Source organism: Oncorhynchus tshawytscha, linkage group LG02, assembly GCF_018296145.1.
Source record: "Oncorhynchus tshawytscha isolate Ot180627B linkage group LG02, Otsh_v2.0, whole genome shotgun sequence".
Lineage (NCBI taxonomy): Eukaryota > Metazoa > Chordata > Actinopteri > Salmoniformes > Salmonidae > Oncorhynchus > Oncorhynchus tshawytscha.
This window is the reverse complement of record NC_056430.1, coordinates 59191841-59218791: the sequence shown is the minus strand read 5'-3', so window position 1 is coordinate 59218791 and position 26951 is coordinate 59191841. Positions and strand designations below refer to the sequence as shown.

At 41.6% G+C, this 26951-nt stretch overlaps 1 protein-coding gene across 5 annotated transcripts in view; it reads left to right on the top strand.

Annotated features, from left to right (window-relative positions):
• Positions 1–26951, top strand: part of map4k3a (mitogen-activated protein kinase kinase kinase kinase 3a) — an 81105-nt gene that overhangs the window by 52019 nt on the left and 2135 nt on the right. For 4 of the 5 annotated variants that reach the window (XM_042301652.1, XM_024443523.2, XM_042301662.1 and 1 more), the window contains 21 exons: positions 529–601; positions 2292–2353; positions 3484–3546; positions 6819–6877; positions 14607–14645; positions 18144–18206; positions 19012–19069; positions 19445–19664; positions 20684–20790; positions 21246–21287; positions 21690–21774; positions 22247–22326; positions 22606–22666; positions 23262–23379; positions 23471–23529; positions 23871–23974; positions 25583–25754; positions 25925–25993; positions 26281–26373; positions 26526–26596; positions 26692–26747. In XM_042301652.1, coding sequence (XP_042157586.1) covers positions 529–601; positions 2292–2353; positions 3484–3546; positions 6819–6877; positions 14607–14645; positions 18144–18206; positions 19012–19069; positions 19445–19664; positions 20684–20790; positions 21246–21287; positions 21690–21774; positions 22247–22326; positions 22606–22666; positions 23262–23379; positions 23471–23529; positions 23871–23974; positions 25583–25754; positions 25925–25993; positions 26281–26373; positions 26526–26596; positions 26692–26747 — 1754 coding nt within the window. The remainder of the gene's footprint in view (positions 1–528; positions 602–2291; positions 2354–3483; positions 3547–6818; positions 6878–14606; positions 14646–18143; positions 18207–19011; positions 19070–19444; positions 19665–20683; positions 20791–21245; positions 21288–21689; positions 21775–22246; positions 22327–22605; positions 22667–23261; positions 23380–23470; positions 23530–23870; positions 23975–25582; positions 25755–25924; positions 25994–26280; positions 26374–26525; positions 26597–26691; positions 26748–26951) is intronic. The other variant, XM_024443529.2, reaches the window with a different exon arrangement.

Here is a 26951-nt window from a genome sequence, read left to right as displayed (position 1 = left end):
TTTCAACCGTATCTCTGATTTTCAAGCAAATTTAATTCGGGACTGAGACTAAACCAGTCAGGATCACTCCACTTATTGGAAAGCCATTCTGGTGTGTCTTTGGCATAACAATGTGTGTAATTGCCTCGCTGAAAAATATAACTCTCTAGGTTTTCAGAAGACAGGCTGGTTTTCCTTGAACTTTTTACCAAGGCTTTGCTCCTTTCATATTTCTTTTGATCCTGACAAATTCCCCAGTCCCTGCCGATGACCAGCATTCCCATTTCATAATGCTGCCACACAATACTTGAAAATACAATTTACAGGGTTTTTGTGACGCTTTCAGAAACGGTACTGTAAGTGGAATGTAATGTCAAAATGCCTGCATCCAAAAATACTAAATTTTTGACTAATGTATTACTAGCCTGGTCCCTGAACAGTTTGGGCTGACAATGACCATAAAAGTTGGCAATACAGCACAAACAGATCTGGGACCAGGCTAGTTAGTGTTTTACTGTTTCCCTCACTCCACTTTATCTGTTTTGACAGCCTCCTGTACCTGTGCCGCATCGGATTCGCTCCGGGAACACACGAGAAGGGAAGACACTCTCCGAGATCAACTGTGAGTGTCTTCAGTAGCATTTGTCTTGATCCCTCTGGTATAAGACTGCTATGAGAGTGACATTAGCATGCCGTAGTATGTCGTAAGCAGTCATGACTAGGGCTGTTGCGGTGACCGTATTACCGCCACACCGGCGGTCAAATTCCACATGACCCTTTTAGTCACGGTAATTAGGCTTCTCCATGCTCTGATGCCACTGATGGTCATTAGTAGCCTACCAAACTTGCTAACTGCCTGGTACTCAGCATTCTATTGTCCTTCTAATCGCTCTGACATCAATGCAAATGTATTCGAAAATCTAATCAAACACTTTATGAGAGGCCATGAGCTAATGTTGGGCAACATTTCAATAGGCTTTGCAATTGTGCTAGAAAACAGTAATGGCCTCTATTAAAAATAGGAGGGTCAGCTTTCTATTGGCTAGGCCTACTGTATTTATTTTTCAACTTTCCTAATATTAAGCACATTGCTTATATTTACAACAGGAATACCTAGCTGGCATGAAAATAATCCACAGGGAAAAGCATCCTCCATTTAAGTGCATAGGTTACATGTATTTTTCCCCTTCTGCCCCTGTTTCGAGACCGGTGCATGATAATGGTCCATTCTAAATAAAAACACATTTCACACATATATTATTTAGTATATGTAAAGACAATATTAAATCAAGAATAGCCTAGCCCATAGGCCTGTATGTAAAGTTTGGTGGAGGAGGAATAATGGTCTGGGCTGTTTTTAATGATTTGGGCTAAGCCTCTTATTTCCAGTGAAGGGAAATCTTAGCACTACAGCATACAATAATATTCTGCACAATTATATTCTTACAACTTTGTGGCAGCAGTTTGGGTAAGGCCTTTCTCTTTTCTTGCATGACAATGCTCCCGTGAAGCGAGGTCCATACAGAAATGGCATGTCAAAAAAGGTTGCAAGTTTATAGTGGGAGGCGGGATCAGATCAGCACAGTATTGTCCAATGAGGTTGCGGGGTGAGCCCAACATGCACATCGCCACATGTACGGATGTTGTACACAATGTTCGGGGGACCGTTTTGGCTCGTGAGCGCTTCTTTCAAAACTACTGGCTGAAATTATACAAATCCTTTATAACGCATCTTTACAACTGCCTCAAGTGAGTAGCCACAATCTAACGTCTACTAAGGTCACTGTGACTGGTTAGGACATCTATAATGTCACGTTTATAACAATGTAACAAAAGCTTTTCAGATTTCTTCCTAATCGGTCCTTCTCATGACCTTGTGGTTAAATATGGAAAACCACTCCCCCCCCACACACTCCCTCCTTATCTCTCCAGCTCTCATTTTTGTCACTCAGAGTGGCAGAGACATCACTTCCCAAGAGACTTGAATATTCGCCCTGCATCTGCAAAAGGCATATGGGGAACTGCTTACTGTTCATTCAGGGACTCTATATGTGAGGGTCTAAATCTTTGCCATTAAGTTTTGACTCCGTGCCCACAGGGATTATGGGGGAAAGTGCCTGCACTAGTAGGAAAATGCCCATAAGCGATCTTTAGCGATATGTTGTGCTTATGTTACTGTTCGACTCATGCGTTTTTGATAATTTTTTCTTTGCCAGGCCACTGGGACTATATTTCAAAATGTGTCGTGTGTTCATTTCTTAGTACTGCAGTTTGTTTAATTCTTTGTTCATTTTTTTTTTTAACCCTGATAGTTGATCAAGTCAAGTTTGATCCCCCGCTTAGGAAGGAGACTGAACCTCATCACGAACCAGCAGTGAGTGACTCTCCTAACACACACACACACACACACACACACACACACACACACACACACACACACACACACACGCTTGCCCATCAACATTTCACACTTTTCAACCAACCAAATCATGCTTTGCAACAATAACAACTGTTTAAATTCAGAACCTCACAATTTCCATGGCTTCTGCTATTACTATTGCACTGCTATTATCCCTTAACTGTGCATTGTATTTCGGATGAGGCGAACTATAGAATTATATGTTATATAGACTATATTAACTGTATGTGGCACAATAGGGATGGCAGAGGCCTCATACAAAGCTATATTGGAAACCCAGAATGTGTGCTCCAAAGGTAGGCAGTGCACTATATATGGAATAGGGAGTCATTTGGGACATACCCACAGTCAACAGATAGTAGTTTGTGTGTTGACTTCAAAAATACCGAAGGGGTGAGACACTCTCGCGTTGTTGAATACATTTTGGAACCCTTCCAACAATGAAATATCTAACCTAGTCTAAACAGTGTTTGAATGTGTGTGTGAATCAACACAGTTATAAAGTCTGTACACAGTGTCTTCCCATCCTCCAGTCTTGAAGTATTCTCATCTTTTATGCTGTTTTTCTTATAACCCCCCACACACACACACACACACACACACACACTCGAGCGACTTAGCAAAATATTATATTTTTCTTTATTATTCTAAATATATTTGTATATTTTTGCAAGGAGTGTTTTTTTTTTGTGTGTTTTTTTTTTATCACAAAAAAAAAATTGTAGGCTTGTAATACCACGCTCTTTCTCTCTCCCTCTCTCAACTTCTGTCTTTGGTGTGCTTCTGTTGGAGGGGAAGGTCGGCCACTTATTTTAGAAGCGCAAGTCCATGAAAGATAATTTTCTGAAGGCCCCACTTGCATGGTATCCTTTTGGTCCCCTGGCCAGCCGTTTGAGTCTCTCACCCCTTAAGTGTGTTTTATTTGTGTATACATTTCTAAACCCAACCATCATCCCACCTCTTTGGAGAACAACTTAAACACTTCAACATTTTTTTTATACTGTGTGTGTGTGTGATTTTTATATTTTTGTAAATACCAGATGACTGTGAATAATCTATATTTTCTTGGTCTGTCTACTAAACAGCCCGACTCTGACGATTTTTTGGACTGTGTGGAAGAACAATACTACACTGCAAGATCTAACATGGTACTTTTGTTCTTATTTTTGCCCACATTTGACCTCCGTTTTGTGTTGTCTCATCCTCATCGCAGTTCATATGTTGTCAGTTCACGTTTGGATGCTTTTCACTCTGAAGCCCGCTGTCTTGCTCCTTTCGTTGGCATCCCATAACACTTTCACTTGTTGTTGCATGTGAAGACATAACCCGTGCGACATGTACTCTCTTTTGTAACACATAGTTTGCAGCCTATAGTTCCTTTTGGTTATTAAAGCGTCATGCATCACTGCACATTTATTGATGCCCTGTATACCTTACAGTATGATCAATTTGTATTCCTACCTGGTTTTGACGTGGATGATGAAATAACACAGTAATATCAGCATGAAAAATCACCAAACAGGTTAAAATGATGAAATATATCGCATCTAACTCGTCCCCTAGCCTATTTTGTAGTAAGTTGATTTTTTTCTAGCATACGCTTGTTGTTTACAGGGGCACAAAAGGGCTTTATTTTTAGGCCTTGTCACACTTTATTTTTAGGCCTTGCGACACGTCTCTTTTTCAAAGAGAGAGAGAGGTTTATAGAGAGGGGGACGGTTATCAAAGTGCAACGCCCTCTCAATGATGGCAGACTCAGACGAGGGAGGACAGGGAGCTGGAGAGATGAGAGAGGAAGAGGGGATGGAGATGTTGAGAGGGAGAGGTTTAGAGAAGGAGCGAGTGTGAGGTTTTATTTTACCTTTATTTAACTAGGCAAGTCAGGTAAGAACAAATTCGTATTTACAATGACGGCCTAGGAACAGTGGGTTAACTGCCTGTTCAGGGGCAGAACGACAGATTTGTAGCTTGTCAGCTCGGGGATATGAACTTGCAACCTTTCGGTTACAGGTCCAACGCTCTAACCACTAGGCTACCCTGCCGCCCCAGGTTTAGAGAGAGAGTGAGGTTTAGAGAGAGAGTGTGAGGTTTAGAGAGAGAGAGAGTGAGGTTTAGAGAGAGAGAGTGAGGTTTAGAGAGAGAGAGTGAGGTTTAGAGAGAGAGAGTGAGGTTTAGAGAGAGAGAGTGAGGTTTAGAGAGAGAGAGCGCGATGTGTAGAGAGAGAGCGCGATGTGTAGAGAGAGGGAATGAGGTTTAGAGAGAGAGAGAGAGTGACGTTTAGAGAGAGCGCGCAAGGTTCAGAGAGAGGTTCAGAGAGAGCGAGGGATGTTGAGGTTAAGAGAACGCTTGAGAGGTTGAGAGAGAAAGAGAGGTTGAGAGAAGAAGGGATAGTGAGAGCGGTTGAGAGAAGGAGGTTGATAGAGAAAAGTGTCATTGTTTGTCCCTCTGCTTAGCCTCACAACCTCCCCACAACCTCTGCATGAATGTGTTGTGATATGGTAGGGTTTGTTTATTGTCAAGCGTTTCCCATTAGGCCATACAGCAGCAATGTGCCCTAGAAATATAATATTGTAATATGGAATTTAGCCATTGCTTTTATCTAATCTAAAGATACAATTATGCACACATCTTACGCATATATTTAGTTGAACATATACGCTGTAGTACATATATATTGCCATTATTCACTATGTCATCACGTAGACACTAAAGATGGTAGCTGAACAGTTTCTTAACTGCACCCGCTGAGATTTTGTGTACATTGGGTTCAAGGCTGACACCTGGTTTGTCCCAAACGACCCCCTATTCCATATAGGTCACTACTTTTACTACTCAATGTAGGGGATAGGGGGCCATTTGGGACGCAGAACCCGGCATCTCTGTGACTAAGAGACCGTTATTATAGGGGAAGGAACGGAAGAAAAGCGACAGGGACGGTTATCAAAGCGCATCGCCCTCACAATGATGGCAGACTCAGACGAGGGGGAGGACGGAGAGATGAGAGGCGAGGGATGGAGGAGGGCAGAGAGGTGACAGAGTCACTGAGCTGCAAAGCCTGAGATCTTCTGTCAACTCTCCTTCCTTCCCTCCCTCTCTCTTTCTCTCTATAGCTTCCTTCCCTCTCTCCCTCCCTCCCTCCCCCTGCTTCCCTCTCTCCCCCTCCCTCCCCCTGCTTCCCTCTCTCCCCCTCCCTCTCTGAAAAATCCCTCTCTCAGCAGAACGCAGAGCGGTGAATAACGAAATTTTGTCTGATAATCTAGGGGTGAAAAAAAATCGATGCGGTTTTGCATGACTGAGAGTTCCGCTCCAAAGGCAGAAGGTGGTAAATCTGATTAAGACAGATGTGTCATCCACACAGTTTATCCAGTCTTTACTGTACTGTGGAGATAGAGTTTAAGCTCAGAGAAAATAATTTAAAAAGGCCTTTGCCATTAATTTACCCCTCCTACTCTATAGAATTTTAAGACTAAACTGACAGAATTACCGATTTATTAAGCAACGTTTAATCTTTTAAAGAAAATGGTAGTTTAAAGCAGAGTTAAAACTGCTGAGTTTTGTTCTGACTGTAAACTATGTCCTGTATTAGATATCTGCATTGTCGACCGTGGCCATTTGTCATCATTGTACTAAATCCTCATAACGTCTCTCCTTATTACGATTGTCTCCTTTTGACATGTTGGTGAGAACTCAATTAGAGTGCCTAGAAACGAAACCTTAAAAGACGAGTTACCCCACTTAAAATACGTAGTTGTATCAACTCATAATATGTTTTAAGTCAACTTCATTTCCTGAGTTTAAGGCTATGGTCTAACCAATCTTATCTTTTCAAATGTATACTGTAAATATTTTAAATTATTTTAGCGTGATCATTGTCATAACCAGTAAGGACAAGTATTGTGTCCAGCATAAACAACTATTTGTTTGGTTCATATACAGTAGCTGCCATTAAATGAAGTGTCAACCAACATGTATTTTGTTTGACGTTCAAACAAACCGCTCATCCACCAATCAGCATCTTCTTTGCTTGTGTGTATCCATTACGTGCTTAACCAAATCAATTGTTATTATTAAGAGGTATGATGTATTTGCATGCGTGAATGAATGACTGCCATAGGGCATGCCAATGAATAGAAGTTCACCAACAGAATAAATCAAAAAGCAAATCACATTGCATTTCGACTAGAATTACAGTACACATAGCACCTCCGCACAACAAAACCTCAATGTCACCTATCACTCAAAAGAGATGGAGCTTTAACGTGTCATGATTTCATTTCGGTCCAACCGTATTCATTTATTTCTCATTTCTAATACACATCATCGTGCAGTTATAATGACTTTCTGACTCGTGAGGAATGGAGCATGCAAAGTGAAATGAAATAAGGCTTCTGTCTTGTGTAACGGTCTTCATTTCTCCTAGGACTTGCAGATGGATTACGAAGAGGGATCTCCCAGAAGTTCCTTCTTGGGAGGGCATAAGTAAGTGAGACCGCATGCATGGAGGTTTCAAAAAGTGCAGTGAAATGCTAATGCAAAACTCTAAACCCAACAATGTAAGCATTTGTGCTACACCCGCAATAACATCTGCCTAACGTGTATACGACCAATAAAATGTTATTTTTGATTTGATTTGCAGTAATCAATATCAATGTGGTGGTAAAAATAACAAGGTCGAACAAAAACACAATAAATGAAAATAAGAACGTAAGTAAGCTACTGTATATACAGTCTCAGTTCCAATACCATATTTACAATTTGTAGGGATACAGGAGTGATAGAGGTAGATACAGTGCCGTGAAAAATGATTTGCTTCCTTTCTGATTTTCTCTGTTTTTACATATTTAATACTGAATATTATCAGATCTTCAACCAAAACCTAATATTAGATAAAGGGAACCTGAGTGAACAAATAACACAACAATTACATACTTATTTCATTTATTTCATAAACAAAGTTATGCAACACCCAATGTTCCTGTGTGAAAAAGTAATTGCCCCCTTACACTCAATAACTGGTTGTTCCACCCTTAGCTGCAATGACTCCGACCTAACGCTTCCTATAGTTGTTGATCAGTCTCTCTCGTCGCTGTGGAGGAGTTGTGGCCCACTCTTGCATGCAGAACTGCTGTAACTCAGCAACACTTGTGGGTTTTCAAGCATGAACGGCTCATTTCAAGTCCTGCCACATCATCTCATTTGGGATTAGGTCTGGACTTTGACTAGGCCATTCTTAAACTTCAAATGTGTTGCTTTTTAGCCATTTTCATGTAGACTTGATTGGGGGTTTGGGATCATTGTCTTTATTTAACTAGGCAAGTCAGTTAAGAACAAATTATTATTTATAATGACGGCCTACCTCTTCAGGTGGACAAAATGACGCCGAAGGAGATGGCCGCCGTTTTACGGTCTCCTAACCAATTTATGCTATTATGTGCTTTTTTTTGCGATATTTGTAAATTATTATAGTAATGTTTCTGCAACCGTATCTTACGGAAGAAAAGAGCTTCTGGATATCAGGACAGCGATCACTCACCTCACTCACCTGCCCAGTGACACGAGCCTACCAGACGAGCTAAATCGCTTCTATGCTCTCTTCGAGGCAAGCAACACTGAGGCATGCATGAGAGCATCAGCTGTACCGGACAACTGTGTGATCACACTCCGTAGCCGACATGAGTAAGACCTTTAAACAGGTCAACATACACAAGGCTGCGGGGCCAGACGGATTACCAGGACCTGTGCTCCGGGCATGTGCTGACCAACTGGCAGGTGTCTTCACTGACATTTTCAGCATGTCCCTGATTGAGTCTGTAATACCAACATGCTTCAAGCAGACCACCATAGTCCCTGTGCCCAAGAACACAAAGGCAACCTGCCTAAATGACTACAGACCCGTAGCGCTCACGTCCGTAGCCATGAAGTGCTTTGAAAGGCTGGTAATGGCTCACATCAACACCATTATCCCAGAAACCCTAGACCCACTCCAATTTGCATACCGCCCAAACAGATCCACAGATGATGCAATCTCTATTGCACTCCACACTGCTCTTTCCCACCTGGACAAAAGGAACACCTATGTGAGAATGCTGTTCATTGACTACAGCTCAGCGTTCAACACCATAGTACCCTCAAAGCTCATCAACAAGCTCAGGAACCTGGGACTAAACACCTCCCTGCAGAGGGATCCTGGACTTCCTGACAGGCCGCCCCCAGGTGGTGAGGGTAGGTAGCAACACATCTGCCACACTGATCCTCAACACTGGAGCTCCCTAGGGGTGCGTGCTCAGTCCCCTCCTGTACTCCCTGTTCACCCACGACTGCATGGCCAGGCATGACTCCAACACCATCATTAAGTTTGCTGACGACACAACAGTGGTAGGCCTGATCAATGACAACGACGAGACAGCCTATAGGGAGGAGGTCAGAGACCTGGCCGGGTGGTGCCTGAATAATAACCTATCCCTCAACATAACCAAGACTAAGGAGATGATTGTGGACTACAGGAAAAGGAGCACCGAGCTCTCATTGACGGGGCTGTAGTGGAGTAGGTTGAGAGCTTCAAATTCCTTGGTGTCCACATCAACAACAAACTAGATTGGTCCAAACACACCAAGACAGTCGTGATGAGGGCACGACAAAGCCTATTCCCCCTCAGGAAACTAAAAAGATTTGGCATGGGTCCTGAGCTCCTCAAAAGGTTCTACAGCTGCAACATTGAGAGCATCCTGACCGGTTGCATCACTGCCTGGTACGGCAATTGCTCGGCCTCCGACCGCAAAGCACTTCAGAGGGTAGTGTGTACGGCCCAGTACATCACTGCCTGCCATCCAGGACCTCTACACCAGGCGGTGTCAGAGGAAGGCCCTAAAAATTGTCAAAGACCACAGCCCCCCCAGTCATATACTGTTCTCTCTACTACCGCATGGCAAGCGGTACCGGAGTGCCAAGTCTAAGACAAAAAGGCTTCGCAACAGTTTTTACCCACAAGCCATAAGACTCATGAACAGGTAACCAAATTGATACCCGGACTATTTGCATTGTGTGCCTCCCCCAACCCCTCTTTTACGCTGCTGCTACTCTCTGTTCATCATATATGCATAGTCACTTTAACGATACCTACATGTACATACTACCTCAAGAAGCCTGACTAACAGGTGTCTGTATATAGCCTTGCTACTCTTTTTTTCAAATGTCTTTTTACTGTTGTTTTATTTCTTTACTTATTTCTTTACTCAAATACTTTCACTGTTTTCTGTAGCCTATCTGGAGTGCACTTTTGCCACTAGGCAAGGCCGAACAAGCCCAGATAAATTATTTGAACCCAACTCTGGTTGTTTTGCACTGAATCTTCATGGGAATCTTGAGCTTGTGTAGTTTTTTTCCCAAACTTTTCCACTCTCCTTAAGTATTTTATTTATTTGTAGAGACCGCCATTAATGAAGGGGATGGGGATAAGAGGGGAAGATGGAGATTTGAGAAGGCCGGTGGGGCGTCGAGAGAGATGGAGTGTCACACGAGTGAGACAGAGGCGAGAGGTGCCGCTCCCAGTTACACTAACAGATGGGCCTAGTCACAACCTGTGAAGTTTGAGCTTTCCACACAAAGCTATGCGGCACCCTTATACATTATTAGTAATAATATGACAATCTGGTAATTTAGCGTAGCCACAACCTGTGATCCTAGGGCTTTCCACACAGAGCAACATAACAGTACTAGTAATAATATGATCATTTGGTTATTTAGCTTAGCCACAACCCGTTTAGGTGGCGCCTTCCACGCTAACAATGTAACAACCTGTCTTTATACAGGACTAGTAATAATATAATATGGTAATTTAGTTTAGCCACATCCTGTGTCGCTAACGCTTTCCACACATAGCAACGTAGCATCCTTTCTACAGTACTAGTAATAATACAGTATATTTGTAGGTAATTAAGCTTAGCCATAACATGTGAAGCTAGCGCTTTCCACACACAGCCTAGCAATGTGGCGTCCACTGTTCTTATACAGTGCTAGTAATAATCATTAAATGGTCATTTAGCTTAGCCACAACTTGTGTAGCTAGCGCTCTCCACACAAAGCAACATGCTACCATCCTCTCTTAAACAGTAGCAGACCCTGGCAACATCTCTGACCAGTGCCACTATGACTGCTTGTATCTCATGGTCCAGTGGCATAAAACAAATCTGAAGGACAAACTTGAAATGGCCCCAAACCAACTGATGATCATTATACTCAAGCTCAGCCCTGGGATGCATATTTGTCCTAATAATTTCAGGGAACTGAAGTGGCTTCCAGTTGACCTCCAGGTGGTGCAGATCAATTTTTTTTTTTTAAAGTTCTACTTGACCTTGCCCCCCAGTTACTTGTCTGGTTATTTTAAATTCATTAGACTCTCATAGCCATCACACCAGAGGCAGTGTTGCCAATATCAGACCGCTGCACTATAGGAGCATGGCTGGAAAAAGCTATTTCCTTAACACTGGTGCAGAGGAATGGAATGGTGTACCAAACCATATAAAATCCATCCCTACGCAAAGGAGTTTTAAGATAAACAAAACAGGCTCAGCAGTTTTAACTCCGCTTTAAACCTTCACACAAATGACAAAATAACATATTGGTTTATGACAGCAATCCATGCTTTGGTTTAGTTTCCCTGTGACTGTTCCTGTTTGTGCCGCAAATCCCATTCAAGTCATGGGACTGATAATAGCATTTTTCGTGCATCATATTCAAAACATCTATAAGTGACTTTGTTAAGCTTCACAATCAATTTTAGATACTTTCGGATGATTTGAACGTGATGTACGAAAAATGCTAATATCAGTCCTGTGACTTGAATAGGATTTGTCCCACAAATTGAAAAACGTTAGCATGTGGAAACAATGACAGGGAAACTAAACCATATCATGGATTGCTGTCATACCTTGTCCATAGACTGCTTACAGGGTAAGGAAACCAATGTGTCTTTTTGTTATTAGGGTTAACTAACCCTTTAAGAAATGGTTTATGGGCAAAATGCTTTAAAGCGACACAGGCTAAAAGAAAGTATAATTGGATCAATGAAGGTTACTTGGTCATCTATTTTATTCCTTTTACTCTTTCCTCCCCATTGATGAGATGTATTTTAGATGTACACTACCGTTCAAAAGTTTGGGGTCACTTAGAAATGTCCTTGTTTTTGAAAGAAAAGCATTTTTTTAATCGATTAAAATAACATCAAATTGATCAGAAATACAGTGTAGACATTGTTAATGTTGTAAATGACTATTGTAGCTGGAAACGGCTGATTTTCTTTATGGGATATATACAGTTGAAGTCGGAAGTTTACATACACTTAGGTTGGAGTCATTACATCTAATTTTTACACACAGATTATTTAACTTAAAATTCACTGTATCACAATTCCATTGGATCAGAAGTTTTACATGCACTAAGTTGACTGTGCCTTTAAACAGCTTGGAAAATTCCAGAAAATTATGTCATGGCTTTAGAAGCTTCAGATAGGCTAATTGACATTATTTGAGTCAATTGGAGGTGTACCTGTGGATTTATTTCAAGGCCTACCTTCAAACTTAGTTCCTCTTTGCTTGACATCATGGGAAAATCCAAAGAAATCAGCTAAGACCTCAGAAAAAGAATTGTAGACCTCCACAACTGTGGTTCATCCTTGGGAGCAATTTCCAAGGGCCTGAAGGTACCACGTTCATCTGTACAAACAATAGTACGCAAGTATAAACACCATGGGACCACACAGCTGTCATACCGCTCAGGAAGGAAACACGTTCTGTCTCCTAGAGATGGACATACTTTGGTGCGAAAAGTGCAAATCAATCCCAGAACAACCGCAAAGGACCTTGTGAAGATGCTGGAGGAAACGGGTACAAAAGTATCTATATCCACAGTAAAATTAGTCCTGTATCGACATAACTTGAAAGGCTGCTGGGCAAGGAAGAAGCCACTGCTCCAAAACCGCCATAAAAAAAAGCCAGACTACAGTTTGCAACTGCACATAGGGGACAAAGATTGTACTTTTTGGAAAAATGTACTCTGGTCTGATGAAACAGAATAGAACTGTTTGGCCATAATGACCATCGTTATGTTTGGAGGAAAAAGGGGGATGCTCACAAGTCGAAGAACACCATCCCAACTGTGAATCACGGGGGTGGCAGCATCATGTTGTGGGGGTGCTTTGCTGCAGGAGGCATTGGTGCACTTCACAAAATAGATAGCATCATGAGGAAAGGAAAATTATGTGGATATATTGAAGCAACATCTTAAGACCTCAGTCAGGAAGTTAAAGCTTGGTCGCAAATAGGTCTTCCAAATGGACAATGACCCCAAGCATACTTTCAAAGTTGTGGCAAAATGGCTTAAGGACAACAAAGTCAAGGTATAGGAGTGGCGATCACAAAGCCCTGACCTCAATCCAAAATAACATTTGGGGGCAGAAATGAAAAAGCGTGTGCGTGCAAGGAGGCCTACAAACCTGACTCAGTTACAGCAGCTCTGTCAGGAGGAATGGGCCAACATTCACCCAACTTATTAAGGGAATAAACATTTGACCCAAGTTAAACAATTTCAAGGCAATGCTACCAAATACTAATTGAGTGTATGTAAACTTCTGACCCACTGGGAATGTGATGAAAAAAATAAAATCTGAAATAAATAATTATTTCTGCTATTATTCTGACATTTCACATTCTTAAAATAAAGTGGTGATCCTAACTGACCTAAGACAGGGAATTTTTACTAGGATTAAATGTCAGGAATTGTGAAAAACTGAGTTAAGGTGTATGTAAACTTCTGACTTCAATTGTACATTTGCGTACAGAGGCCCATTATCAGCAACCATCACTCCTGTTTTCCAATGGTATGTTGTGTTAGCTAATCCAAGTTTATCACTTTAAAAGTCTAATTGATAATTAGAAAACCCTTTTGAAATTATGTTAGCACAGCTGAAAACTGTTGTTCTGATTAAAGAAGCAATAAAACTGGCCTCCTTTCGACTAGTTGAGTATCTGGAGCATCAGCATTTGTGGGTTTGATTACACGCACAAAATGGCCAGAAACAAATCATTTTCTTCTGAAATTCGTCAGTCTATTCTTGTTCTGAGAAATGAAGGCTATTCCATGCGAGAATTTGCCAAGAAACTGAAGATCTCGTACAACACTGTGTCCTACTCCCTCCACAGAACAGCGCAAACTAACTCTAACCAGAATAGAAAGAGGAGTTGGAGGCCCCGGTGCACAACTGAGCAAGAGGACAAGTGCATTGGAGTGTTTAGTTTGAGAAACAGACGCCTCACAAGTCCTCAACTAGCAGCTTCATTTAATAGTACCTGCAAAACACAAGTCTCAACGTCAACAGCGAAAAGGCGACTCCTGGAAATCATTCAATTATAGTAATTATGGTAATTTAGTGTAGCTGCAACCTGTGTAACTAGGACTTTCCACACAAAGCAATGTAGGGTTCTCTCTTATACAGTACTACTAATATGATATAATTTCGATGTATACATTTTTATCAGACCCTTCCAAAGCAACGTACAGTTAACCTATACCCACTGTGGCGCGTGCAGGAATCAAACCCACAACTATTGTATTGCAAGCATCATGACAAAACTAACTGAGCCATCGGAACCACCAATAGAAGATTGAGTAGCCTACTGCTGAGCATAGTGTGTTTGAGAGATTGTTGTGCACTAGCAGGGAACCCTGTCAGCTTTGATGTTTTTTTAAAATTAATGTTCAGCCAACATTCTTTCTACCTATTGAGAGGTTTCGCCGAGTGCTAATTCATAAAACATAAGTAGCCTTTTCTTTCGTGCCCCCAGCGCACGACCCCGGGTCGCACTAAATAATTTAAATCCAAGACATGGAGAAACAGGTGACAAAGTTCTTTTACAAAAAGGAATATGGCTCCAGTGATATTTTTAGACAAGATATCAGAGGTTGGTTGGGTACTTTCACAGCATCTTCCGAAAATCGGACGGGAAATCGGCCTTTGAACGATCCACATCAATCTAGCGCCGTTTTTACACTTCAAGTCAATAAAAGCCTTTTTGTAAAACAGTGTTTTGGTAAATCGTCTCCCTTATCCTCAACCACTCCCTGCAAGTACCCCTTGTGTGCAAATGTAAACATGACAGTATCTATCTCCCTTTATCTGTTTTATATCTTATCTCCTGTCTTTATCTCGCAACAGGAGTCTTCTGAAATCGGTGGAGGAGGAGCTAATCCAGAGGTAGGCCCAGCTCTGCTTTCCTTCCTGTCCCCCCTTTTCTAGTTTTTACTCCTCTTTCTCTCTCACACACTCTTTATGTATGTATGTCTGTCTATCTATCTATCTCTTCCTCTCTTTTCACTGAAACTATTTCTCTCTTTATATATTTTTCCTATCCTCTCTTCTCATTTCTGTCTCTATATTGCACAGGGCTCACTTGGAAAAATAAATGTGGCTTCCCTGTTAAATAAAGAATTTATAAAATATAAGTTATTATCTCTTTCTCAAACTATTCTATTCTCATCCCTTTTCCCTCATATATTTTTCTCATCTTCAGCCTCTCTCTCCCTCGCTTTCTCACTCTGCTTCCCTCTCCCTCTCTCTTTCTCCTTCCCTCACTTTTTCTTTCTCTCGCTCTCCCTCCCCCCACCCCTCTCTTGAGCCTCTTGCTCTTGCAATACTCAATATTTAATGTGACCTAACCTTCTGCCTCTGTGCTTGTCCGAGTGATATGGACAACTAATTTGCTTTAGAACCACTCCCGCTAAGACCGGGGGGGATTTCTCACCCTTGCTGAGGCGTTAAAGCCGTATGGCCAGTTATAGTGCAGCGAGGACTGAAAGTCGGCGGGATGTCCGCTATTGTTTATTGTGGCCTTTGTCTTTTGTCGGCAAGGGTGGTATCCCGCTGGCATGCATTAATTCTCAACGTTAGGGTGAAAAATACACCTCATGCAGGAAAGATACCTGCACACTGATTTCCAATACACAAGTGACGAGCGGGTCAGCTAGCCTGGTCCCAGATCGGTTTGTGCTGTGTCGACAACTCCTATGTTCATTGTCTTGCCACACGTGATGTTTGGCAAGACAGCACAAATAGATAGCTAGACTCTGTTCAAAATAAGGCAATGACTGTTTCGGATGTCTTCTCTACTTTCATCTTTGTTGATGAAATGGCACTTACAGAAGCAGGGCACTCTCAAATGTTGGCCGGTTTCACTACTAAAGGCGTCAGCTGCTGGCGGCTATCCAAAGTCAGCTAGGCGAACCGAATGAGTGTGCTCACATACTCCCTTAAAAGACCTCTGCTTAAAAAAACCTGGAAAAAAGCGGCAATAGTACTTTTGTTCATTTTGAGATGCCATAGCCAGTATACACTTCCTCAAAATAGACAGAATGAATCAAAAATAACTCCAGAAATGTCATTCATTTTGACGTTTTTGCAGAGGAGATCTTAGTCGTGCAATTTTATATCTAACCAAACGTCCGTTTGGTGCATTATTTCTGAACAACAAAAATTGCATGAAAACGAGTCGCTTCGTTGAATGACAAAGACTTTAAAGGAGGAATCCCTACTGTTAAATAATCACTGATGAAGGGGGGTAGATTCGGCTTCCAACTTTAAAAAAACAACAACTGTGTGCCCGAAAAATCCCCCAGCGAAGTGCAAAACGAACAAAAACCTCACAATGTTGTCATAATACAGTGCCTTGCGAAAGTATTCGGCCCCCTTGAACTTTGACCTTTTGCCACATTTCAGGCTTCAAACATAAAGATATAAAACTGTATTTTTTTGTGAAGAATCAACAACAGGTGGGACACAATCATGAAGTGGAACGACATTTATTGGATATTTCAAACTTTTTTAACAAATCAAAAACTGAAAAATTGGGCGTGCAAAATTATTCAGCCCCTTTACTTTCAGTGCAGCAAACTCTCTCCAGAAGTTCAGTGAGGATCTCTGAATGATCCAATGTTGACCTAAATGACTAATGATGATAAATACAATCCACCTGTGTGTAATCAAGTCTCCGTATAAATGCACCTGCACTGTGATAGTCTCAGAGGTCCGTTAAAAGCGCAGAGAGCATCATGAAGAACAAGGAACACACCAGGCAGGTCCGAGATGCTGTTGTGAAGAAGTTTAAAGCCGGATTTGGATACAAAAAGATTTCCCAAGCTTTAAACATCCCAAGGAGCACTGTGCAAGCGATAATATTGAAATGGAAGGAGTATCAGACCACTGCAAATCTACCAACACCTGGCCGTCCCTCTAAACTTTCAGCTCATACAAGGAGAAGACTGATCAGAGATGCAGCCAAGAGGCCCATGATCACTCTGAATGAACTGCAGAGATCTACAGCTGAGGTGGGAGACTGTCCATAGGACAACAATCAGTTGTATATTGCACAAATCTGGCCTTTATGGAAGAGTGGCAAGAAGAAAGCCATTTCTTAAAGATATCCATAAAAAGTGTCGTTTAAAGTTTGCCACAAGCCACCTGGGAGACACACCAAATGTGTGGAAGAAGGTGCTCTGGTCAGATGAAACCAAAATTGAACTTTTTGGCAACAATGCAAAACGTTATGTTTGGCGTAAAAGCAACACAGCTCATCACCCTGAACACACCATCCCACATGTCAAACATGGTGGTGGCAGCATCATGGTTTGGGCCTGCTTTTCTTCAGCAGGGACAGGGAAGATGGTTAAAATTGATGGGAAGATGGATGGAATCAAATACAGGACCATTCTGGAAGAAAACCTGATGGAGTCTGCAAAAGACCTGAGACTGGGACGGAGATTTGTCTTCCAACAAGACAATGATCCAAAACATAAAGCAAAATCTACAATGGAATGGTTCAAAAATAAACATATCCAGGTGTTAGAATGGCCAAGTCAAAGTCCAGACCTGAATCCAATCGAGAATCTGTGGAAAGAACTGAAAACTGCTGTTCACAAATGCTCTCCATCCAACCTCACTGGGCTCGAGCTGTTTTGCAAGGAGGAATGGGGAAAAATGTCAGTCTCTCGATGTGCAAAACTGATAGAGACATACCCCAAGCGACTTACAGCTGTAATCGCAGCAAAAGGTGGCACTACAAAGTATTAACTTAAGGGGGCTGAATAATTTTGCACGCCCAATTTTTCAGTTTTTGATTTGTTAAAAAAGTTTGAAATATCCAAAAAATGTCGTTCCACTTCATGATTGTGTCCCACTTGTTGTTGATTCTTCACAAAAAAATACAGTTTTATATATTTATGTTTGAAGCCTAAAATGTGGCAAAAGGTCGCAAAGTTCAAGGGGGCCGAATACTTTCGCAAGGCACTGTATATCCACAAACTCTTCTGATCGGTTTCGGTTGGGAAGCATGGAGACACCTTAAGGTAGACCTCACATTGAAATGGATAATGGTGCTTAGTATCAAATTTCACTGTTAAAATGTTTTGGACATGAGGTGCCTACTAAATATTTTCCTACATTGGACAGGAGAAGAGCATGTTTCCCACTGCTGAAATGCTGTTCAATAGGATTGTTGTTATGGGGTGGATCTTTCCTCATCTCTCCAAAGCCCATAGAAGGGAGCGCTCAGCCGATTTTGAGCCACGATTGAGAAATGCCTCTCTGTACCTATTCAATACAACTACAAATAATTGTATTGTATTAATCCCAGAGGGGCAATTACAAAGGCATTAATAGCTGTATTGAATTGAAATGTACATCCCTCTTCTTCTCCCTTAGGGGACACGAGACTCATTTAGATGATGATGATGATGGTGGTGACCATGATGATGAAATGCAACAGTAAGTCCTACTGTCTTCAACCCCTTTCTCCTTTCAACTTAACATCTGGCCTCTTAACATTTCATCTGTAAACTACAGTTATGAATGTTTCGTTATGCAAATGATTGGAACGGGCTACTCTGCTAGGGGCCATGTTCATGTCCATTAAGCATTTCTTATTGGACAAGTCCAGATAGTCCGTATTATATTTACTCTGTTTTATTCCATTTGATGATAAATAATGCCTAATAGTGCCTAATGAACGTGACCCGGGACAATACACTGGGTGTATGAACACCTGCTCTCTCCATGACAGACTGAATCCAGGTGAAAGCTATGATCCCTTATTGATGTCACTTGTTAAATCCACTTCAATTGGTGTAGATGAAGGGGAGGAGACAGGTTAAAGAAGGATGTTTAAACCTTGAGACACTGTATGTGTGCCATTTAGAGGGTGAATGGGCAAGACAAAATACTGAAGTGCCTGTGAACGGGGTATGGTAGTAGGTGCCAGGCCCACCGGTTTGTGTCAAGAACTGCAACGCTCAACAGTTTCCTGTGTGTATCAAGAATGGTCCACCACCCAAAGGACATCCAGCCGACTTGACTCATGCGGGATGCATTGGAGTCAACATGGGCCAGCATCCTTGTGGAATACTTTTGACGCCTTGTAGAGTCCATGCCCTGACAAATTGAGGCTGTTCTGAGGGCAAAAAGAGGGGTGGTGCAACTCAATATTAGGAAGGTGTTCTTGTACACTGTACACAAAGGTATAACTGTTAGTACAATAATTTGTTCTAATAGTTATGCCCTATCTCTCTCTTAGTGCCAAGGGCTCCACATTGCGGCCCAAAGAGCCTCCACCACCGCCTCCCAACGTTAAGGTATGTGTTCTTCAAATGACTCATTGTCCATCGTATGAGACTGAGAGTGTAGTGTTTCCTCACATATCAACCTGTAAGATGATCTCTTTTCTACAGTGTACACACAGGAATCATTTTTGTGGCACCACTTTAAATTGAACATAGCACCAACACTTGTTCATATTTCCTGTAGCCCTATTGTGTGCAGTAGAGCATAACTTTACATGCAATGATGATGATTCCATGTTGACGTGTGTGCTTTTATGCCGATCATGTAGCGTTGTGGGTCACATCAATTTCAACTTTTTTTACATTTATTTTTAATTTTTTACAAATGTAATTTGTTTAAATTCAGTTGACTTCCTCCATTAACCCTGTTTTGTCTTTTGCTCTCAGCCCATCCCCATTCCACAGGATAGTGCCAACTCCCACGCTCACCAAGGCTCCCCTGCTCACCATGGATCCCCCGGTCTCTACGGCTCCCCCGGTGACCATGACGACCACGGCGGGACCATAAAGCGGTGTCCGGCCGCCGAGAGCCCCGCCCGCTCTGCCACCCATGTTCCGCCCAGGCCGCCACCCCCCAGACACCCCCCACACAGGCAGCTTAGCTTAGGTAGGTAACGTAGTCTACAGGCATGCTCACAAACTGAATGGGTGCATTCTAAGAGTGGTGGTATCCCCTATGTCAGAAATGCATTAATGCTGGTTTTCTTATCTCCCGTGCACTTAATTGGAGAACCAAAGCTGTGGTCCCCTTGAATGAATGAATGAATGGGTCGGTGGGTGAATGAGTCAATTAATAAATGAATGAATCAGTCCGTCACTTCTATTCAACTCATCACAATACCAACCACAATACCCAACTCGAACCACTTAGACAATAAGTGTGATGATGCTGAGATAAAAGCTACCACTCTTTTCAGGGATCTCTCCTTCCAACCCTGCCAACATTTATCCACTCACTCTACTAAACTCAAGAAGCTCCACCCCACTTCCTCCATGTCTTAGCCAGTCAGCTTTTCCAAAGTGGACCCTGAGTGTGTGTGTGCCCCAGCTAGTATTTATAGCCCGTTTAATTAGGAGCAGTGGTGTGACTGGTGTTGTGATAATGTCACATACCCACTCTGCTCATGAGTCACCTTCCAGTACACACACACTCACACAAACTTCCCCAGTTTCCACATCCTGTCTGCTTCGAGTAGTCTGGTGGCAGGGGCCAACTTTCAAACGAAGCTCCCTGTCCCTCACGTGTGCGTCGCAATAGTTTTCCTCCCCTCATCATCTTTCCTTCGTCTGCGCTTGACGTGAAAGAGCTGGACTAGTACCTGGGCTATTCCATCATATTGTATTCGCCTGTCCTGTTGTTTTCAGATATGTCAAGGAGAAGAGACGAGGACGCCACTTTAGACTATTGAGACATAGTTTTAAGTTTAGTCACAGAAGCGATCTTAGTCGTATCAGTGTCTTGTTTCAGCACAATTGTTGGAATTGCTCAGTTCCCACAGAGCCACATTTTCTCTTGCTTCCTTTTCACTCTCCACAGCACCATTCAGATTGTGGCTATCGGGGAATCGTTTAAATAAATCATGTAATATTTAAAAATGAATCCATAATTAATTTCCCTCCCAACAGGCAATGGGTTCAGCTCGTCAGAAGTGAGTGGGGATGCTGGTGGTGCCGAGAAGCAGTCTACTATGCCACCTAGCGTCACCACGAGGAAGGACAGGAAAGAGATTCCGGTAACATCATAGTAATGTAGCCTTGGTCAGAAACTGTGCGTAAAAATTGGTGGCAACACTTTCTGTGAATAACTTGTGTATGATGTACTTAAAGTGGATTTTGTCAAATCCGTAGTGCATTATAAGACTTCCTGTAAGCATTGTGTTAAACATACAGGTTGTAAAGTTCATTGTATTGATAAGTGGTCATGGCTGTCATTAATTCATTAATACCTATAGTGAGGTGTTTATTATATACATTCAAAGTGCTACTGTGTCATTCCCAAGTTATTACAGCACTGATAAAGCAGAATGATACCATTGTTAACGTATAGTTAAATAGAACTCTATAAGATCCACATATCATTTTTTATATTTAAACAATATTACAGTATAATATACAGTATATTTGAACTATGATTGGTAATCATTCTACGCTGACCTTGGTATGATGATGTCATTTCCTGTTTCCTCAGAAACCAATCAGTAATGGCCTTCCCCCTACGCCAAAAGTCCACGTAAGTCTTAACACCCCTTACCTGCTCTTACACACACGCATTGTCAAGTAGAAAACTATAACTCTGCGCTGTAGGAAAAAGCAAATGAGCACTAAGGTACAGAAACAAAAGCACAAATGTGTTGATTACACATTCACTATCTAAATCATTTATGTGAGTTGTAATTCATTCATTAGCAACCTAAAAGTAGTAGTGTTGAGTTCACAACACATTTGTAATTACCGCGACTCTCGAGCTAGAGATCCTGCCACAACTTTGTTTCAAAATAAGCAATTTATTATATTGTACTGAATTTATAAAGGGCTTTTCCAGGTGCTCTACATTGTGATATGCTCTACATTGATCAACTATAACTAAACACCTACATTCCTCTACATCTTGTTTTCTATTTTCGCTGCACAGATGGGAGCCTGTTTCTCCAAAGTCTTCAATGGCTGCCCTCTAAAGATCCACTGTGCGGCGTCTTGGATCAACCCCGACACGAGAGGTTAATTTATGTCTAACTGCCATGGAACCTGATTCCATCAATTGCAGATAACAGGAAACTGTATTTATGCTGGGTTTTAAGGACAGATGTGGTTTCGTGTCAATGTTCAATGACAATGTCCGCAAAGGGTGTACCGGGTGTGACAGACAGAGCGCGATTAAAATTTTGACCGAACCCGCTGTGCGATTGACCTTTTATCTGCAATTGATTGAGTTGAAGCATTTGATAACTTTATTTTTCAGTCTTGCGCTACCAGTCGTCCCACCGTATTCTTGTTGGAGAAAGGCTTGGAGAAGCCTAGAGCAGGAGTCGAAGCTAACTTGATTTTAAGTCTTACCCCATATCTTATTGGCAGTTTGCTTGTGCTACTATTAGTTTCCTTCTTAGGCAGTGTGCTAAGCAATGTGTGTATTATCCAAGTGTGCCAGTCTCTCTGTGCTGTAATACTTAATTGTTTCAATCTCTGTTTTAGACCAATACCTGCTATTTGGCGCCGAAGAGGGCATTTACACTCTAAATCTCAACGAACTACATGACTCCTCCATGGAACAGGTCAGTGTCTTATTATTTCATTTATATGATCTTTTTGCCAGTAAATTAAAATTGTTCTATTTATGTGAAGGTGGAAAATATTCTCTTATCGCATCATACTACAGATTATAGTTCAATTTGAAGGCTTCCTTCTGTGTGACTCAAGTAAAGGATTTGAGGATTGATCCACAAGGTTTTATCCACACGGATTTGAGGTTTTATCCACAACTGGTCAATAAGACACGTATTATGATTCATTGTACCACCTACTAAAAACTGAAACATGTTTTTATTCCCTAGCTCTTTCCCCGGAGGTGTACGTGGCTTTATGTCATGAGTAATAGTCTGCTCTCCATATCTGGTAAGGATTCATCATAGAAACCTGTATTGCCACACACACATTGCTAATATATCTCAACAAATAACTAAAAATGTTACATTGTTTGTTTTATTTGTAGTTTATAGAATAGATTCTCCAGACACATCATATAAAATGTACCTTTGGCCGCACACACATTGTTTTTCATACATTTTTTATTTAGCCTTTATTTAACTAGGCAAGTCAGTTAAGAACAAACTCTTATTTACAATGACAGCCTACCAGGGAACAGTGGGTTAACTGCCTTGTTCAGGGGCAGAACGACAGATTTTTACCTTGTCGGCTCGGGGATTCGATCCAGCAACCTTTAGGTTACTGGCCCAACACTCTAAACGCTAGGCTACCTGCCACCCCAATTGACAGTGACATACATTAAAAACATAAACCAAAAGCAGCAATATGTCATCAAGAGCATTAGTCTTATTTTATCATTAAATATGCACTCGTAAATATAAATCGTAAATACTACTTGTCAATACTTGCTTCAGATATACAAGCAGTTAGACACTGCACTGTTTGCGTGAAAATCTAAGATTTTCAAAGCATTCAAAGGTGTGTTCGTTGTGTTTTTTGGCAGGAAAAGCTTCTCAGCTATACTGTCACAATCTGGCGGGTCTGTACGAGCATGCTCGACAGATGCAGAAGCTGCCAATGGCCATCCCCACCCACCGGCTCCCAGACAAAATCATTCCAAGGTAAGAAGAAGGCGATGTCTCTGTGTGTAGGAGTTTTCTGTCGGAAGAGTCCCACTTTTCTGACTAAATTCCTTGTTATTGTGGTTTTTAGGAAATTTTCCATCTCCAATAAGATTCCCGACACCAAGGGATGTCAGAAATGCTGTGTGGGTGAGTAGAGATGGACATTCTCTTTTTTATTTCTCTCATGCTTTTTCTCTCTCTCCCCCTTAGTTTTCCCCTCTTTCTACATCCAACCCCTTACTTTTTCAGAAGTTGCTACGTCATCTTGGTACAGGATTGAGAGTAGTTGCTACACTACTGTGTTTCTTAGATGCATCACTTCACTACCTGTAATAAACACAATACTTCTCCATTCCCCTTATAACCAATTATGACAACAACCTCTTCATCTGAGTACCAATAGTTGAAAGGTCTTTGAAATATATTATTGTGGTCACAGCTTAGTATGATTGACAACCCCGGCTGACTACCAACAATTTCCCCCTTAGTGAGAAATCCTTACACGGGCCACAAGTACTTGTGTGGGGCCTTCCAATCCAGTGTGGTCATGTTGGAATGGGTGGAGCCCATGCAGAAGTTCATGCTTATCAAGGTAAGAATTTTTGCATCTGTGTGCATTTATTTAGTCATCTCTTTGTGTTTGCCAGGCTCACGGTTTACTTCCAAACCTTTGAGGAGTGCTGACAGCACATGTCATAGCCATATGAGGTTTCAACCAAAAACAATAAAGCATTGATGGTAGCTATGCTAAGAGCCTCCAGGGAAGACAATCCACAAACTTCCGCTAACTGTCCTGTCAAATGGAGGTGTTTGAGATATGCTAAGAGACATCCCTTTACTTTGTAGCCTACATGCTAATGGAAACACACTTCCCTCTTCCTAAAAACACTGACTTCCCCCTGCCCACTGGAGGTGTTTGTGTTTCAGATAAGCATGCTAACCCGCCAACATAATCTAAGCTACCCTTGCTTTGTAACCGACGAGCTAACACTTACCCTGTCCTCTCGTAAGAACATTAACTTTCCTCTGCCATGCCCATGGAGGTGTTCGGGTTTCAGATAATCATGCCAACAAGGCTACCCTTACTTTGTAATCTACAAGCTAATGCTAACTCTAGCCATCTCCTCCCAAGAACATAATTTTAGATTAGCATGCTAGAGTCTAGACCAAGGAGTTCTTAGGTCAGTCAGGATAGTAGAATTGAAATGGTGCAATTTCTAAATTTGATTGTGCATCAGCAGTTTTTCTCTTATGTCAGTCACTGATAGTCAGTCAATTAGCCCATGTCAGCAAACACATTTTTCGATTGCTAAAGTTAGTTTAGCAGCCAGCTACTAAACTTGTTATCGTGATCGAAATACCGGTCGGGGGCCCCCATTGATTTTGTAAGTCTCACTTTATCATATTAAAAACTGCAAACATTTCTCTCCGCCATATTGAAAAATGTGTAGTATTGCAGGAAATGAGCTGTAAAACAACCAATTTTCTTCTCCACCCCATGACAAAATGAGTAGAATTGCAAGAAAATTTGTTTTAAAATTGCAAAATCTTCTTTCCACTCCATTGCAAATGTATAGAATTTCAGAAAACTTGCATTAAAACTGCAACACGAAATGTAACGCTAAAACTTAAAAAATGTCTCTTGACAGAAGGGGGTCACTCAAATGTTTTGATGTCAATTAGCCTATCAGAAGCTTCTAAAGCGATGACATCATTTACTGGAATTTCCCAAGTTGTTTAAAGGCACCGTTAACTTAGTGTATGTAAACTTCTGACCCACTGGAATTGTGATACAATGACTTAAGTGAAATAATCTGTCTGTAAACAATTGTTGGAAAAATTACTCATGCACAAAGTAGATGACCTAACTGACTTGCCAAAACTTTAGTTTGTTGAAAAAACTTTAGTGGTTGAAAAACGAGTTTTAAATACTCCAACCTAAGTGTATGTAACCTTCTGACTTCAACTGTATATCGTACATGTTGTCAATAATACTTTGTGGTTGCGCGCACGCATCGGCTTAGTTGGTAAACACCCCACCCGTCTACATGCCTAATGCTAACGCTCCTCTACTCGCAAGAACATCGAATTTGAGATTAGCATGCTAACATGCTAGAGTCTAGACCAATGTAGCATAGTGATAATGCTAACCCTCTCTTTCTAACATTGACATAGCTAATGCTAACCCTGTCTTCCTAAGAACATTGACTTTCCCCTGCCCTGCCCGATGGAGGTGTTTGAGATGCTTGTGGTGCCCGAGCACCAGTACCCCCTCATCTGTATGGGCGTCAGCAAGGGCACGGAGCTCAACCAGGTGGTACGCTTTGAGACGCTGGACCCCAACACCGCTTGCCCCTGGCTCAAAGAGTCTGGTAAGGTCTCATTCAAAGACTGACCTTGACTCCTCATTGACATAGACTTGACACAACTCTAGAGAAAATATAGTCCTATTTGATTCCATTCATAATGGAAAATGTTTGACGCTATTAAAGCAACAGATTATATGGTTAGTTGACGTTTTTATGTTTTTATCTCCTCCTAGACACTCCACAGACCTGTGTAATCCATGTGACTCAACTGGAAAGAGACACCATTCTTGTCTGCCTGGATCGTGAGTCTAGCAGCATGTCTTGGCAATCCAAAAATCGGATTTGCATTGTAATATTATCTATGTAGATTATACATGCATTGTACGTTCATTGTATGCGTTGCTAATAACATTATGACAATATATTAACAGTGTATCATGTTTTATCACTGAGCAGTCCTTTAAATGAGATGGAGGGAAACTCACCTCAATAGCCACCAATGTGTTGCACCCCGCCTGGGTGGACGGCAGCCATTTTGTGCCTGGATGTCTTCAGTTTCTTGTAATAGCATCATTGTTTAACTCCTCAGGATCCATTAAGATTGTGAATCTGCAGGGGAGGCTGAAGTCCAGTAGAAAGCTTTCAGCTGAGCTGACGTTTAATTTCCAGATTGAGTCGATAGGTAATCGCCCTTGACCCCTTTGCTAGAGTTTAGCCAACACACACACACACACACACATGTATCAACAGCTATAGAATGGAGAGCAGAGTTTCACATTCTGGTAAAATTTTGAATTTTTCATATGGTATATTAAACATACATCTTTTCCACAGTCTGCCTTCAAGACAGTGTTCTGGCTTTCTGGAGACATGGCATGCAAGGGCGGAGTTTCAAATCTAATGAGGCAAGTATTTGAACTGTTTATTGTTGTTGTAATATGATGACTATGATAATGACTGCGATGAGGTGAATATTAGATCCTGTCCATATTCCCACCAGATTACACAGGAGATTTCCGACAACACCAGGATATTCCGACTCCTAGGATCAGACAGGTGAGAAATCCATTTTTAGATTGAGGCTAAATCCGTTTAGCAGGGATCATCAACTAGATTCAGCCTCAGGACTATTTTTTTGGGGGGGAGCGGATGGTCAGGGGGCCCAGAACATAATTAGAAAGAATTTGTGAACTGCAAATTGACCGCAAGAAGCCCTAACGAATAATCATGTCAAACCTTGCTTACATTTGCATACAATGA